Below are 17,851 nucleotides of genomic sequence, written 5' to 3' on the forward strand. Positions count from 1 at the left end.
AGTCCCCTGCATCACGTCCTGCAAGCAGAGGCCAGTTGACCAGCGTCCAGTGGCCATTTGAGGATACTGACCAGGTGCATTCTGGGAATTGTAGTCCCAACTCCCAAGGAGCAACTCAGAGCTTCTGGAACCTTGAATCAAGTTGTGGACACTTCAAGGACACAAAAAGGACCTCTGGAAGAAGAACTAGAAGTTTGGAGCAACTCCATAAATTGAAGAGGTGTATTATGGGAGTTGTAGTCCCAGACCCCAAGAGGCAAACCAGAACCTCTGAACCCTTGGCTGTTGCTGTGGACCACTTTCCAGAATCAAACACTTCTGAAAGTAAGTGTGACAGTGTTACCTCGTGAGTGGCCTGAACTCGGGACTTTGTTCCTTTCCAGTGTGACCTTTTTTAACCCTTTGAGCGCTAGATGTTTCTTTGCGCTAGAAAGCATTAATTCTTTAAAAATTCATATCTCCAGTTCCCCTTATCCGATTATATTCGTTTTGGTGTCATTTTAAAGATAAAAATATAATCTATTTTTATACATAGATTGTGGATTTTTAAACTGTTTCCTGTGTTTTTTTTAAATTATTGTTTTGTGATATTTGAATGCTTTACACTGTGTCTCCTAAGTTAAGCCTTGTCGCTCATTACCAAGCTACCTAGGGTTGAGCTAGGTTTAATTTACTGAGACCTAACTGGACCTAAGTAGAGGTTAGTGGCCTCTTACTAAGTATAGGTTCTGACCTGCCCTTACCAATAACCCATTTTCCAACACTGGGTATCTGGCCACGAGATCGGTAATGATGTAGGAGACATTGCATATCACCTGTATGTTCATAGAATTATGGTTTTTACGGTTGCGATACACATACTCGCTGGCCGATGGTGGACAGATTGCTACATGTGTCCCATCAATGGCACCTAGGACATGAGGGAACTGTGCTATCTGGTAAAAATTAACTTTAGTTTGTTGTAATGCCTGATGGGTGTTGGGGAATCTTATGTACAGTTATATTCTGCTCAGCATGGCATTGAGAAATGCGTTGAAAAATCTAGAGGGGCAGTCTGTGATACCCCACCAGCTGCTGCTAGGACCCCTTGATAGCTCCCTGATGCTAGTAGGTGCAGGGAGCATAATACCTGCACATGGGTGGGTATGCTATTGGTCCTGTGTGTTGTGCGCCGTAGCATGGGTTGTAGCTCAGCTTTCAGGTCAAGGATCATGGCTGAGCTTAACCTGTACTTCTCATAATTTCCTCCTCAGTCTGGTCAAAAAGGGTTATGGGCACTCTGAAAATGCGCTCCTGACTCCTCCTCTCTCTCCTCAAACCTGCCAAGATCCTCATTCTCCTCACCAAGACGTAGAGTGCAGCCATTGTGTAAGAGGGGCTGAGGCATTCTGGGCCTCTTTATATAGGTTGCACCTGGTTACCACCTGGTTTCAGTTTGTGGTAAATTGCATGTGCAAACGGCCATTCTGGGAATAATGGCAAATTGTGATTTTTGCTACATCGCATTGCGAATCCGTTTTTGTGTGTCGCAGTCTGCGTCTCGCAGTGTGCATCTCGCAAATAGCGGCACGATTTAGGAGATCGCTATCTGCGAGTCGCTATTCTGTATCGCAATTAGCTTTTCGCAAAATGCAATTCAGTAAATCGTATCGTTATTTGCGATGCGCCGTTTGCGACACGCTAATTCGTGTCTCATTCGCAAAAAATCACTATTTTTGTGATTTCTTATTTTCCCACTGGGAATGCCTTTCATACATTGTAAAACGCATTTTTGCATTTGCAAACGGACATTTGCACAGTTTGTTAATGCAAAAACGCTTGATACATCTGGCCCTTGGCTCATAGTTTGAGCTGAATTGTGTTCTGCTGCTTCCTGATGGCCGTATAGTTTGGAGATACACTCGATCCACTTCACCTCTGGCACAGTGTTACTTAGGGTCGCTGCCACACCGCGCTCCAGTTGATTGACAGGGGACCACAGGGGGTGGCTGCTCCTTTGTTTGCACGTCTCCATGAGTTTGTTCCATTCCTGGTCTCGGTGTGCCTGCTTTGCTTCCCAAAATGCCTTTTATGTGATGGAGTACCTGATGGGTACATGAAGAATAGGCATTAGGTAATTTTCCATGGTAACTTACACTTATGATTTTCAGATGGCATGTTGCTTATAAGCTTCTGACTTTGTTTTCAGATGCCTTTTGTGAGTCTCTTTAAGTGCCACTTTCCTGAACACTCCCGCTCCTTCGCCTTCTTCATACATTCAGTCGTGCCCGTTTTACTCAGCACGCTTGTTTTTTTCTCCTGTGATCAAAACAGTTTTTTCCAGATAAAGATCCCCCACACTGACACCCTTTCCATTCCTTTGTAAGTATGACATTGATGTATGGTGTCAGCATGCAATTCGATCATTACGTACAAGCACCAGGGTAACTAGTGTTCTATCATTTTACATACATATGACAAACAACTCTGTCTAAAGGTATCGTCTTAATGACAGAAAAGACTATTCTGTCTCCTAAGGGCGATCAAGCACTGCGTACTAAATACCACTGAGGGTTGAATGGCATCACACTTTCTAAAAATCATTACCTCTTAGAAAAATTCCTAGAGTTCATCCCAAAACCCTTAATCGATCCGCCTATATATAGCCAGTCACCTATAGCTAAGCTCCTGCTTTATGTGGAACCTGTGTCATCCCATTTAATGTAAGAATACCTTGATTTACACTCGCTCTAAGCCTGTCCTTTGCCATCAGTATTAAAGAAATCATTACATTTGACCAATAGAAAATGGAACTGAGGAATTGAATATTTTCCCAACAAAAGCTCTTTCTTTTATAGTTGAAGCGCTGCAGGGCCTATCAACTGGTCATGTTTGTCTGCTGTGACTCACGCTGCACCAGTTTATAATGAAATCTCCCTCTCTCTTTACTGATCAACTTTTTAGTTTAAGGAAGCTTTAAAATTGCTATCCCTGCTCACGACTTCTTGATGCGAATTTTTTTTTTCAATTTGATTTACCCGGACAGATTACTAGAAACCAAGTAACTATGGGTGCACGTATTATGGACCACAGGCTGTTTTAATAACATAGAAATGCTTCAAAACATTGAAGGTATCTAATATGGTAACAATTGTTGGAGTTGAAGGTTTCAACACAAATACTATGCCACTGACCTCGAAGCAAGGACAAAAAGGCACAGTAACTCCAGTGATCACTTCGAAAACTGCAGCTTGCCGGAGAACACAATCTTTTCCATCTGCAACAGGGAAGCCATTTTTTTTTAAAATGCTTGATTTAGTCTGCCTTGTGTATCTCAAAAGTATTTAACTGTAATACCTCGATTTGTCATCCAGGTACTTACGGTTTGTTCTGTGATGTGACCATGGTGGGTGAGATGATCTGTACTAACCTGGGTCTGTATGGTTTTCTGTTGACAGAGGCGGGGTGATGATAGTACATGACATCAGGACCAATGAGAGCAATGTTATTGATTTCCGGGAGACAGCGCCATCTGCAATCCGAGAAGAGAGTCTAAAAAGCAGTTGGGAAGCAAAGGTGAGGACAAAAAGGACACAGCATGTGCCAGGGCTCCTTTGTCTTTTTTTTTTTTTTGCTTCTGTGGACGGCAAACAGCAGCAGTGCTAGTATTGGTTTTCAATGTAAAGTTTGTTACAGTTAATGTTTTATTAACAGAATTTATTATTGAACTTAAATGATTTGCATTCCTCCCATAGCTCCGCCTGCACTGCAGTGATTACCACATCAGTCAAGTCACACAGGGGTAGCCCCTGTGTTAGATCCTATCCGTTATGTGTCTACAGCTGGAGTCCTTGTTCATATTCTCCCTGTGAGCCAGGTGACTTGTGCACTTCCTTCTGTGGAGTACCTGTCTATAGTGCATGCCAAGACACACTGATTGACAGCTTCAGGAGCCAGTGCACACTGCATAACAGAATGGCTTTTTTAGGGGAAGCTACAAAAGTATCTTATCTGCTGGTAGTCCATGATGACCACTTAAGTAAGCCTCGGATGCTGTACATTCTACTTTTTTCCTTGTCTAAAGTACACAACTTAGCAGATTCACTAGTGGTATTTATTCAATTTTAGTAAGATCCAATAACATAAAGATATATTGCTCAAGAAAAAAACCTGAGGCAGCCATCGTTCAGCATAGTGAAGATGAACAGAAACATGGTGATTCCCTACTTTGTCGCGGCACAAATGCGGTATACCCGAAGTAAGACGTTAACCCAAAACTACCTCGTCAACTGATTTGTAAGCGTCACTTTTAACATCGCAAGCCAAAAAAAATGACTAAACAACACTAGTGAGTTAACTAAGATTGTGATAATAATGCAATAAAATTAACTAAATATTGTTGCCATATAATCTTAATTTCTATTCCTGGATCTTATTGTTGTTTCGGATTAATCACTAAACTTCTGTAACTGTCCAGTTTTTATTGAGCCCGGGGTGACTGATCTGCACCGAGGCTCGCTTGCAGCTATTATTGCACTATTTTTTGTATTTTCAAAGAAAGCACAATTTTTTTAACGAATACAAAATTTTAACAACTAATCATATTAAAATTCTGCATTTCCCCTGTGTAGCGAGCTGTTACTAATGATTGCTTTTGGCTACGAATTTGCATTTAGGCAGGCCAAACAAATGTATGGCTTCCTTTCAGAATATTTCTTTGTAGATTTCCTAAACCATGAAATTGGTGGCTAGTAAATATTCCACATTGGCCAGGGATTTTAAAGAATATTTCTAGGGGTTTCATTTTGAAATTGGCGTTTGAGCCTGTGAATTCTGCAATGCAATGACTGCAAATTCATAATCTTTTGTGAATTATCCGTACTCTGTTTAAAATTGCACTTATCAGTACTTTGCCACCCAGTTTGCCATTCCTTAAATGTGTGGTGTGTTTACAGGTGTAACATAAAATAAGTTTTCTCTGTTTTCTTCAACAGCCTGGTCTCTTGGTGGGGGTGCCAGGCATGTTGAGAGGAGTGTACCAGGCTCATCTGCTGTATGGGAGGTAGGACACATCAGCCAAAATTACTGTTATGTTATTTTGTTTTGCTCATTAAATTGTGGAATGTTCATCCCAACACCCACTTCTGTTGGAACACAGCTTTGTGTCTTGTGTGCGGTTCTGAGCAGCACCAGTAAGCAAATTGGACTTCCTGCTTAGGTAGAGTCAAGAGATTTCCTTTCCGGACTAAGGACATTTGTATAACATGCAAAGCAAAGTTAACCACCATTTGCTACTACCCTATCTGCTAACATCTGTCAGCATTTGCATTTCATCCAGAAGCACCAAGTTCTGGTCAGAAATCAAAAAGATTGTAATTTGCTTGTGTTAAAGTTTAATTTTTTACTCCTAAATTATGACCACTAATAGAGAATTCTAGCTACAGATTCCTTATCTTCCCTTCCTTACATTAGACCAGGAGTCTTGAAACGGGAGAGCTAGCCCACTCGGGGGGCCTCAAAATATCCCGGGTGGGGTGCATTAAAATTTTTGAAGACCACTGCCTTAGACCATCCCCAGTTGTCAGAGAGGATCCGGAAGACTTTCGAGCAGTACCCTGTGCGCCGGTAGGTGGTGTCATTCGGTTCGGGTTCTTCCACTTAAGACATGATGTGTGCAATACCTATATAGGTACCAATGTGACGCGCTTACATTAGTTATTTTCCACGTCAGATAACACTCTAGCGGTCTGATCTACCCCTCAGTCTCTATTTGGCGGGCTTTTTTTGATGTTTTGTCAAATGTTTTTGCAAAATGTTTCTTCTGGTGTGAGGATATGTCACCCAAGAAACCAGCTGGGTTCAAGCCATGTGGGCCCTTTAACAGGCAAATGTCAGTAACAGACCCCCCACTTGATGTGTTTGAGGTGGTTGGACCGGGACCCGACTCCAAGACCTACAAGGACTGCAGTGCCATTGCATTCCAAGGTGCTGTGGGAGCGCGCTGTCATGCTCCTTGCTGCCTGATGTTGGTCTACACCACAGCACTCGAGGTCCTGATCATGTGGGAGGTCCCAGGACCATTTGCAGAACCCTTCCAGGCAGTTGTCATTGCACTCAACATCGTATGGGAAGTCCCACAAACATAAGAAGGCCAGAAAGTCAAAGTGGACTTCGACTTTGCCGTGCCTGTTGAAGTCTTGTTGAAGTGAAGACGCAGGAGCATCGGCATTCCAGGCCCGCAAGTCGGCAGAACCTGAGCCTGGGTCCGCTCACGCTTCCCTGATTTTTCCACAACCGAAGCGACCCCATCCAGCTTAAAGAGTTCTTTGAGGACATAGGCAACATATTTGGGTGGACTGACCCCCCTGGAGCATCTTCTTTCCCCACGGGCACTGGAGGGGTGCCTACTGGACCCACACCAGCGGGTTCATCCTCAGTGCCACTTGGGCCCATGGACTGCCTTCTGGATCTGGAACAGAGCCTCTGCAAGTGCCCACTCCTGTGTCGGTGCCACTGCCGTGAACATTATTCCTGTCTATGACATGGTACTTAATGGGCGTCATCCGACTAAGGTACCAAATGGGTCCTTGCTTCCCGGCGGGGAGCCAGTACTTTATTTGTGTGATAGGCCTGGAGAGGGAGATGAATGGAAAGGGTCTATGGACTGTTATGGTTACAAACTCCCAGATGAGGAACAGAGCAGCTGATACGAGGAACCAGTGGTGGCCAGTGGGTAAGACAACTCACCTGACACTGGCCTAGTCTCTCCTCCTGCCGTGGCTACAGAGGAGGGAGCCTCTTTTGCAGTGGTAGTGTGTAGGGCGGCTGAGGTCTTGGACCTTCCTTTGCCCACAGTAGCAGTCAAGAGAAACGTTTTGACAGTGGTGCTACAGCCAGGAGTCTCCACTTCTGAACCCCTACTCCCTTGCAGCGAAGCCCTTACAGATCTCCTACTCGAGGCCTGGCCCAAGCTCTGCACAGGGGCTCTTCTGCATAGGACCACTGCCCAGAGATATCGTCCCGCTCCTGGGAACCCTTTTTTCCTTACCCAACATTCCACCCTGGAGTGCTTGGTGATCCGACCCTTCAAATCAAGAATTAATCCCAGTGCGTTCCGTACCACTCCACTGGAGAGAGAATTCAAGACCCGGATAACATTGGCAAGAGAATGTTCTCATCCTCAGCCTAGCACTGCAGTTGGTGAACACTGAGTGCCTATTGGGCTGTTATTCTCTTTTGGTGTGGGACTCGATTACGCAAGTGCTACCTGTGGTCTTGGAAGAGCCCCGAGCCAAACGTACCCAGGCTATCACTGGTAGTTGAGATGAAGCAAAGGTTACCCTAAGGTGTGAGCTTGACATGACTGACTCGCTAGGCAGAGCAATTTCATTGTCTGTAGCCATGTTGTTAGAGGGAAATCTGTTAAGAAAATAAAACAAATCATTTTGACACAATAATATAAGTTTAATCGATTTTCAGCTGGGAACAACAGGCAGTCTCACATAGAGGCCATGACTGAAGTTCAAAGTTCTGGTTCAGTACACCAGTAGCATTTATACTGTAAAAACCACAAAAAACTGTGGTCAAGAGTTCAGCATTTACGTAAGCAACTACAAGCAGTACAGATAAGGTAATGAGGTGCCTCTGGAAAGAAGCACTTGCACTTGTTGGCCTCATGGGTGTGTACGTTACAATGACGTCATTCACCATATCTATCTTTCTGCACAACAAGAGATTATATGTTGCGTGCTGCTCATGGTAGCCCTCCCTTGCAAATACTTATCTGACCCTTTACACAGTTCCCCTTAACACAATATGAATGACTTGTGGTTTTTAGGACCCCTGTGCTAAGGAAGGATACACCCTTCTGTTCCACCCTGTTCATGCTAAGTGAACATTTTGAAAGCAACAGTTGGTGCAGCTTTAAAGAAAAACTCTCATTCTAATGTGGCTTGGGCCTCTTATGTGTTTCAGCACAGGTAACTTAACAATGCAGCATGTGTATATGTTTCCTAAGTAATAAGTGTTTGTTTGTCCTAAATATGACCTGCCTTTTCTATTGATCCCACAGTCTGTCTTTTTTAACATGTCATGTATTAAACCTTTCACTACTTACATTGGTTTACAACTATCTAGCCTAAAACGTTTGTATTGGGATTTGGGAACTTATATTTGTTTGTATGTGATGTATTCCTATTCTTCCTACATCAATGTGGTGCCATGCCTAGCTGTGACCAACTGTCTTTTCAAGTTATGGCCAGGCTTCTCTCATGGAAATGCCATTTGATGTCTCTCACCTCTTTAGAGATAAGGCGGATTCAGCACTGGAGCACTTTAAGGGCAGCAGAGCTACGACCAGGTCCTTAGGCTAGTCTATGACCACTCGCCAACAACAATTCGCACTCCACCCCTTTGGCCATGAAAGATGTCTCCAGCCATGCCTATTCCCTCTCAGCCACTACTTCCAAGTGGCTTTTGGGCCTTTTTGTGGCAGAGGGCACCGCCCCTACAGATAACATAGGACAGATGGCCAGCCACCAGGACAGTCTACCACCCTCCTGGCAGCCGCTGCTTCCAAGCCTTTTTAGTTTGCCCTCTGACCATCATGGGCAGTCAGTGAGAGTCAGGATATGCCATCATCTGCCCCACGGGTGCTCAGTGACATCAGACCGCTGGGTCCTACAGATGGTGCAGACCGGCTAGTCCCTAACTCTTTATGACTATCTCGCCAACCTTGCCACCCAGTTATGATCGGCTGATGGAGGACTATCTTTCCTTGCTTCGTCAAGTCAGGTTCTCTTGGCAAGAGAAACCAGCAAGAGGGTGCCTTCATCAGAAGTAGGTCGTGGTTGTTTTTCCCAGTACTTTCTGGTGCCAAAGAAGAACATCGGACTTTGTCCTATCCTAGACCTGCACTTTCTCAACCTCTTCTTGAAAAAGGAGAAATTCACAATGTTCACACTCTCCCAGGTTCAGTCTGCCCTGGACCTGGGAGACTTGAGGGTAGCGTTGGACTTGCAGGATGCATATTTCTACATCCCCATGCTGCCTGCCCGCAGATGTTTCCTTCAGTTGACAGGTGGGCAAGTGCACTTTCAGTTCACTGTTCTCCTGTTCAGCATTAGCAGCACCCCTTGGGTGTTCATGAAAGTGATGGCGGGGGTTGCTACTCATCTGCAAAGGTCCGGGGTTCCAGTCCTCCCCTACCTCCACGACTGGCTGTTAAAGGTGGACTTGCCAAACGCAGTTGTCTACCACCTTCAGACTACAGCAAACTTTTTGCACTCGCTGGGGTTCACTCTCAACGTGAAATGGACCAGCTCCTGGAGGGAGATCTGCAGTGGTGGCTAATGAAGATTGGGTCATTGACAAACCCCTCTTCCCTTCCCAACCAGATCTGATTGTAATGACAGATGCATCACTTCTGGGTGGGGCAGAAGAGATGGAGATTAGAGGACTCTGGTCTTGAGTGGCGTCCAAGTTCCACATCAACTTATTGGAGCTTTGGGCGATTCACTTGGTGTTTAAAGCCATTCTTTCTTTGATCAGGGAACGACTGGTGCAGGTGTTCACGGACAACACCACAGTCATGTGGCACTGCAGCAGACAGGGTGGGATGGGGTTGTGGATCCATTGTCAAGAGGCCCTGCAACGTCAGGCATTTCCCTGGTGGTTCATCATGTTGCAGGCTCTCTGAATGCCAGAGTGTGCAAACTTAGCCAAAGATGCTTAGCGGATCACGAATGGCTGGGCAGAGCCATCCGGAGGTGGCGCATGTTCTCTTTCATTAGAGGGGAAATCCTTGGTTAGATCTGCCAAGAACGCGCAATGTCAGTAGTTTTGCATGCTTGAGTTTCCAAAGCGACTCAGTACTTTTCGTCCTGAGTGGAGGTCCGTCCTTTTCTATGCCTTTCCGCCAATACCACTCCTACCCAGAGTTTTTAAGACAATCTGGAACGACCAGGCCCAAGTACTCCTTGGGGCTCCGGATTGGGCACAGAGAGTTTGGTTGCCCAAGCTGTTGAGCATGATCATCAGTCCTCCAGTTAGGCTACCTCTTCAAGAAGATCTTCTGTTGCAGCAACATGGGAGGTTCCTGCACCTGAATCTACGCACCATTCACTTTCATGCATGGAGATGGAGAGGCGACAGTTGACAGCTTTCAACCTTACTCCCGAAGTCTGTGATGTTATTCTGGCAGTCTGGCATTCCCCCACAAAGTCGGTACAGAGTTGACCCCTTTCCTGCACCCTTATTCAAGGTTCTTTGTTTTTTTGCTTGATCTTTGGACCAGTCAGGCTCTGGCCTGGGCACAGTTAAGTGTTATCCCTCTGGCATCTTGTCATTTTTGTAGTTGCCGGACCAACCTTCTATCTTTAAGACACCTGTTGTGGCTAGTTTCTTTAAAGGCCTTCTGCATATGTTGCCCCCTACGCCATTACTCAGTGGGACCTCAATCTGATCCTCCCCTTTCTCAAGTGTGCACCATTTAAGCCTCCGCACAATTGCCCTCTTAGGCTATTACCCATCAAAACTGCCTTTTTTAGTGGCCAGGAAGGTCAACGAAATTGCAGGCCCTCTCAGTACACCTTCTTTATATTAACTTTTACCCAGATAAGTTGGTTCCCTGGACACGTACCTGTTTCCTTCCGAAAGTTATGGCTCTCTTCCATTTGGGCCAAAAAATCATCCTGCCTACCTTCTTTGATCCACCTCATCCCTCCAGATAAGAGGAGAGACTGAAGAGTCTAGATATAAAAAGAGCATTGTTGTTCTATCTTGACCGCACAAAAGAGTTCCAGTTGGGCGCTCAACTCTTTGTAGGCTTTGTAGGAACTAAAAAGGAAAGGCGGTTCAAAAACGGACCATCTCGCGATGGATCATTATATGCATTAAAACCTGCTCCTCATTGACCATGAAGCAACTCCCTGAAGGCTTGTGGGCTCACTCCACCAGCGCCAAGGTGTTAGCGCATGGAGTCCCAGTCCTGGACATCTGTCAAGCAGCAAAGAGGGTTTCATTGCTCACGTTTACAAAGAACTACTGCCTAGCGAGTCAGGTCTGACGCCCATTTGGTCCTACCGGACTTTCTAATTTAATTTGTTTAGCAAATCCACCTTTGGGGAGGTATTGCTTGGTTATCTATTCCAAGGTAAGGAATATGCGGTAAGAGTGTCTATCAAATGAGCAGGTTACTTACCTTTGGATGTGCCTTATCTGGTAGAGGTTCTTTCTAGCCGCAAATTCTTTTCCGATCCTCCCGGCTCTGTGAACCGATTACAGAGTGAGGGACACCCTTCTCTGGCCTTAGTTTGTCACATCTGTGGTAGGTTCTCATCGTGGTGCCTCGCTCCTGGCATGGAACCATATGAAAGTAACTGATGTTATTGCACCAGGGTGGCACTTTTATAGCTACTGCGCATGTCACATCTGGCATAGACGACACCGATGCCAGGGTACTGCTCGAAAATCTTCCGGCTCCAATCTGATGCCTGGGGATATTCTAAGGCAAGGAACCGTGGCTAGATAGAGCTTTAAGGCATTACCAAAGGTAAGTAATGGGTTTCGTTTGAGGTCTCTTTATGTTTTATAATAAGGAAAACCTGTAGAACATTGCAGTTTACTTTAGTTGCCCCTTTTGCTGATGACTTTGTATAGTTTGTATTAAAGATATTCTTATGAAGACCAGTGATGCAGGCAGGGTGTGCCACTTTTGAACAAACTCTCTGGGCTTTGAATTAATGTCTGAGAGATACTTCCACCTGCAGATTTCTCACCTCTTGAATCTCCGTAAGGTGCCTTACTGGATCTGGAAATTTAAAATAACACTCTTTGTGGACCCAGATTTACTCTCCACAAGACATTCTCTCCTCAAATTATCTTTTTTGAGCAGTGTTTGATCAATATTTAAACCTATCCTCCCCAAGAAAATGTCATATTTTAAACATTTAGTTCATGTGTCGAATACATGTTGCCCTCCACCTTTGGTGTCTTGTGCCAAAACATGACCCAGGGTCATGTGACAAGTGTGAAGTCATGCAAGGGCTTTCATGGTGTGAGCTCGAGAAGAGTGCTGGGTTCAGCATCAACCCAGATCCTAGTCCTGTGCGTGATCCTGCTACTATTTGCTTTCAACCAGTATGCCTTCGAAGTGGGCCAATTTCAAGGACAAAGACAAGTCCTCTAAGAAGCAACCTAAGAAGCACCACAATAAGGACTCATTGGTTGTGCAGCATTGCTTCCAATTTAAGGATAGGTCTTCCAGTTGGTGGTTTTGCGTCCTGACCCCAGCCATGTAATTGTACTCAAACCAGTTTTTTGAAGATGGAGCCAAGTAAGGCTTCCAACTCAATTTCCAGAGTTACTAGGCCCTGGTATTGACCATACACAGACTAAACCTTTACCTATGCTGTACTTGTTATCTTATGTCTCCTCTGGTGCGCCTGTGGTTCCAAGAAGCAACCTGAGACTCTGAACAGGCTTTCCCTAGCACGTCCTTCCCCACTGTCTGCCCGCCTCGTTCAGTCTTTTCTAGATGCAATTCTAGTGACAGCTAATCCTCTTCATCTGCCGAAGGCCTTACAGACCTTCACTGTCACTGTCACTAATGCCAACACTGTCTCCTGTGCCACTGGTGCTGACTTGGGATCTATTACAGTAAGCAACAAATTTTCCAGAGGCAAAGACTGATCCCTTACAAGCTCCCTACCTCATGATGAGTATTATGACTGCCTTTTTAGAAGCCATTCAGATGCCCAATATTGCCTATCATTATGAAGATGATAATGATGACAGTAGCTAGGTCGGCAGTTATCTTCACCCTGTGGACAAGGATAGAGGTGACTGTTTAGTCGTGCAGAGTGCCAATAGATTGGATACATTGCCTGGGGTTGACCCGGAGTGTCCTTCATTGCCTCACAAAGAGCTAGCGTCCTCATACATGGTTATTCTGCGCAAGGCTTTGGAGGTCCTTGAATTGTTGTTGCCTGTAGAGGAGAACGAGGCTAACTTCCTCACAGAAATATTGCAGCTGGGATCCTCTGCTGTGGAGACATTGCTTTCCTTTCAGAGAAGCATTGATGCATCTGGTATCGGTCTCCTGGAGCAAACCAGCTTTTGCACCTGCAGTTAATCTTCAGGCGCCTGCTGCCATCATCTGCTTCTGAGAACCCAAACATTTGATGGCTTCTCCCTCTTTGGAGAATCTTGTTTAGGTTTCCTCTTTCTCGAATTAGAACACTGGTTGTTTTCATCTTTTCCTCCAGATAGAGTCGAAAATGCTTGAGGCAATGGGGGAAGACTGGTGTCCCTTTGTTCCACGGACAGGACTTGCACTATTTATTTATTTTGCATTTTTATAACCCACAGTAAAACATCAAGCATTGGCAAAGCCAGACGGCCTGGCTTTGGCTGCACACTTTTTGACTTTGCCAGAGCTTGTGTTTTTTGTAATGTTATTATAGCAATGCCTTCCTTTATCTTTATTAATTAATCCACTGAACACCACATGGTAAAGCATTCAACACCAAACCTGAAAGTTGGTTGGTGGGGGGGTGTTCCTCTTGTGATAACATATTGTTATTAAAGAAGAAATCATCTATCTAGTCTTCATAAACAAAAATGCAATTTGGCTGTGACAGGCTGCACGTTAAAAGAATACTTTTCTGAGAGCCTCCGATGTCTAAAACAAATACTTATCCAATGTAGAATACATGGTCTATTCTTAAAATGAAACAGGTTTGCAGCTACTCTAAAAGTCCACCTGGAGAAATGCACACATTTCAGACTACTGAGTTACAGGATGGGTGCTCTTTTACCTATGTTTCTGCGATGGTACATCATGCTGCATTGTTTTCTCAGCATTTTCTCAAGAAGTGTGTTGTTAAATGTTGAGTTAAGTTAATGAGAGGAATGCATGTATCCCTAGCTGTGATAAGGTTTGACACTGGGCATTCGTTTGCACAGACATCATTCAGTCACACGTAATGCCCTGTACAAGAAACAGCCCGTTTAGGACTTGGGCAATACAATATATTAAAGCATATAGAAAAATAACATCCTTTCACAATGAAACATCATACAGGATTATCTTCTAGCCGCAGGTTCCTTGCCTTATAATTATCCCCAGGTGTCAGACTGGATCAGGGAATGTTTTGTGATCAGAACCCCTGCATGCGTTTAGGTGGCATCGCTCAGCTCCATGTGGCTTCATCCACTTCGGAAGTGATGTGCACGGATGCAGAAGTAGTAGAGGTCCTTGACTTTTCCCCATCCGTTGAAGTCATCCGACAAAAAGAGGGAGCATCCACACTCGAGGCCTGGCTCCGCAGTTGAGCCTGCACCTGGGCCCTCTTCGCACCTCCCCGAGTTTCCGAGACCTGAAGAGACACTCGCCAAGATTCAAGAATTTTATGAGGCCATGGAGCAGCTTTGGGCCCCTGGTGTCGGGAGGGTCCCTCACTGGTCTTCTGTCGGCGGGTTCACCCTTGGCACCATTCAGACCCTTTGGATCCACAGATGGATCCAGACCAGCACCGGTCAAGCCACCCAGAACTTTCTAAGGGCCAGCCCTACTGCCAATGCTCCTGACCCTACCATCACCATCCCCATTCTCATTTCCGACTCTAGTATAGAGCCAGATGGGTGTCGTCCAACGCTGACTCCAGCGACCGACTGGAGCTGTGTCCTCCAAGCCTGAGCACTATTCTATGGGCTTGGACATGTGGAAGATTGGGAGGGGCCCCTGGACTTGGTTCTCCAGATTGTCCGAAGTGGCTACTCCCTCCTCTTGGTAATCCTCGTCCCTCCACCCATGCCACCCACTTGCGACAGGCTGAGGAAGAACCATCTTTCCTTACTCCACCAGAAAGTGGTGGCTCTCCTGGCCAAGGGAGCTATAGAGAAGGTGGCAGCAGTAGAAGAAGGTTGTGGTTGCTTTTCCCACTGCTTTCTGGTGCCCAAGAAAGATGGAGGTCCTCGTCCCATCCTAGACCTGACCCCTCTCAATTTTTTCCTGAAAAAGGAGAATCTAAAAATGCTCATACGCAATCAAGTCCTGCCTGCCCTGGACCCGCAAGACTGGATGGTAGCATTAGACTTGGAGGACCCAAATTTCCACATTCCCGTCCTGCCTGCCCACAGTCGTTACCTAATGGTTCACAGTAGGTCACAAGCATTCCCAGTTCACTTGGCTCCCCTTTGGTCTCACCAGCGCCCTGCGGGTGTTCACCAAGGTGATGGTGGTGGTTGCAGCTCATCATTGGAGTTCAGGGGTGCCAGTCTTCTCCTATCTCAATGACTGGCTATTGAAGGTGGGCTCGTGTCAGGCAGCCGTCGCCCACCTCCAGATTATAGAGGACCTCCTGCACACGCTGAGGTTCACTAGAAACGTGCCAGAGTCACACCTGACTCCTCCTCAGACGTTCCCCTTCATCAGAGATGTTCAGCACACAGTGCAGTTTCAGGCTTATCCTCCCGAACGACGAGTTTTAGGGTATTCAGGCTATGATATCAGTGTTTCAGTCTCTATCATGGGTTTAGGTTAACCTGACACTGAGGCTGCTGGGCATCATAGGCTGCTGCATCCTGCTTATTACACATGCCCCCTGGCATTTGGCACTCTGCAGTGGGACCTGAACTTCCAGTGGACGCAGCATCAGGGGATTCTCTCCGACATGGCCCAGATCTCAAAGGGCTTTGGAATAACATTAGTCCATCAAGTCTTCACACAGGTGATGGATGTGGTTGTGTACATCTTCGCAGGTTGGGGGATCACCATATTCTCATACCTCATTGACTGGCTGGTAAAGCCAGGCTTGCTACTACTAGTTCTGGACCACCTGCAGGCCACAATGTCTGATCTGCAACCTGGGGTTTACAATCAACCTCATAAGTCACATCTCCAGCCTTCCTAGTATCTCCTCTTCATTGAGTCAGACACTGTCTCACTCTGGACGCTTCTGCCTCCGTGGAATTTTGGGGCTATTCGGGTTAATTTCTGGTGTTTCAGGGAAAAGTTGCTCTTCCAATCCTGAAATGTCTCTACTTTTTGAGCCTGCTAGCATCTTGCTGGTTCCTCACACTTGGTGACAGATGCATGCACTCGAGTAATGTCTCTATTTGCAGTGAGTCTAGCACTTGGAAGTTCTGATGGACAGCATTTAGATTTCCCCAGAAACTGCTCAAGACCTGATTTGGTGGCCGGTGAAGGACCATTGTACAAGGAGAAGCCCATCTGTCTGTCACCAGCAGTGGCCACTGTGGAGACCAATGTCTCCTTCCTTGTTTGGGCAGTCATCTCAAGGATTGAAGAGCTTTGGGCTATCCACCTGGCCCACAAAAAAGTCCTGCCTTCCATCAGCAGTTTAACAGGAAAAGAAACAAAGGTCCAACTAGGTATAATTAAAAAAAACAATAATACACTTTCAGAGAGTGATGATTCCTATCTATGACAAATGATTTGTCCAAAAAGGGAGACCCCGTTTTTTTCAAATTTTTATTTGTATTCAAATATCAAAATTATATATACACAATATATGTGCAATTGTCAAATATATACATAAGGTCTACAAAACAGGTTTATAGTGTTCTGTGAAGGGAGTGATCACAAGGTGCAATTGAAAGTAGCACAAAACAAAACAGTTCCGAAGTGTGATCCAAACTGAAATGGCTGTAGACATATTTATCATGCTGTGGTATCTAATCTGTTGTGAACAACCTGGCAGGCATCCTGAAGGTGCAGGGTGTTGATCACAGTAGTTGTCATCTTGACGATAACAAGTGGCATCTTCAAGTGGTTTAATCTATCTTCGACCTCTGGGGCAACCATTCAGCAGTGACAGAGTGATAAAAAGGACTGGGAACTGACGTCAGTGCTCCGGACCGGCATTTTGTAAAGCTCCATGATGGTATATTGAGTGGGGTTCCCGGAACAAGAAGACTCCTATAGTGGCAGGAGAGCTATTTCAACTTTGCAGATACATTCTGGTGCCTGGATGAAAAATTTAAGAGGTGAAGAAACTGCAGGTATAGGTAGTCCCCAGATCTTTAATGAAGTTAAGTAACATTGGGGGCTCTGTGGCATTACAGCCAGAGCTACCAACTGTGGAACTGGGGAACCAGGTTCAAATCCTGGTTTCTAATCAATTCTGTCAGGAACTGTCATGAGGTGCTGGCTAGGACTGATGGCAGGAAAGACAAGTAGGCAGAATACTGAGTACGGAGCTGCCCAAGATCACATAGAAAGTCAGAAGGGAGAGGGGATCCTACAGGGATTCTCTGTTCAAAGGAATAAGGGAGATAAGGCTCAAGAAGAACAGGCATTCAAGAGGCAATGTGGTATCTAGACTAACTGACACCCCAGGACGAATATGCAAGACATATATGTCTATAACAAAAGTAATAATAAAGGGAATGTGGGGTAAAGCCCTCAGAGCTCCACATGGTAAGACTGAAGCTCAGTAAGTTCCTCACCCACAATTACTGTTACAGAATTTGACTGCTAATACCCATATATTGGATATACATACAAAGGCAGGTTCTATGGAGCTTACCCCTATGGTGATGTCATAAAAAGTAACTGAAAGACATTACTCACAGTGGACAAGCACCACCACCTAGATTGTCAGCTGAGCCCATGGATCCTGGTGATCAAACAGGAACATGTATGGCGGTAACAGCAAGGGTGTGGAACTAAATGGCAAGGAGGAGTGCTTAACAGGAAAGAAGGGCAATGGAAGAGCACACTTGGCAGAAAGCAAGTAACACACATACAAGAAAACTAGAAGGAAAGCAGCAGGAAAACAGCAAACTAGGACCTGGAACAACGAAATGGAAAGAAAGGCAAGGACTGGGAAAAGGAAAATACAGAAGG

At 45.4% G+C, this 17,851-nt stretch overlaps 1 protein-coding gene across 2 annotated transcripts in view; it reads left to right on the plus strand.

Moving 5' to 3' along the window:
• The window catches only part of GGT7 (gamma-glutamyltransferase 7), a 213,605-nt gene that overhangs the window by 96,037 nt on the left and 99,717 nt on the right, over positions 1-17,851 (plus strand). For both annotated transcript variants that reach the window (XM_069243797.1, XM_069243798.1), the window contains exons 4-5: positions 3,438-3,555; positions 4,974-5,041. In XM_069243797.1, the coding sequence (XP_069099898.1) occupies positions 3,438-3,555; positions 4,974-5,041 (186 nt within the window). The remainder of the gene's footprint in view (positions 1-3,437; positions 3,556-4,973; positions 5,042-17,851) is intronic.

Source organism: Pleurodeles waltl, chromosome 7 (genome assembly GCF_031143425.1).
Source record: "Pleurodeles waltl isolate 20211129_DDA chromosome 7, aPleWal1.hap1.20221129, whole genome shotgun sequence".
Taxonomy (NCBI): domain Eukaryota; kingdom Metazoa; phylum Chordata; class Amphibia; order Caudata; family Salamandridae; genus Pleurodeles; species Pleurodeles waltl.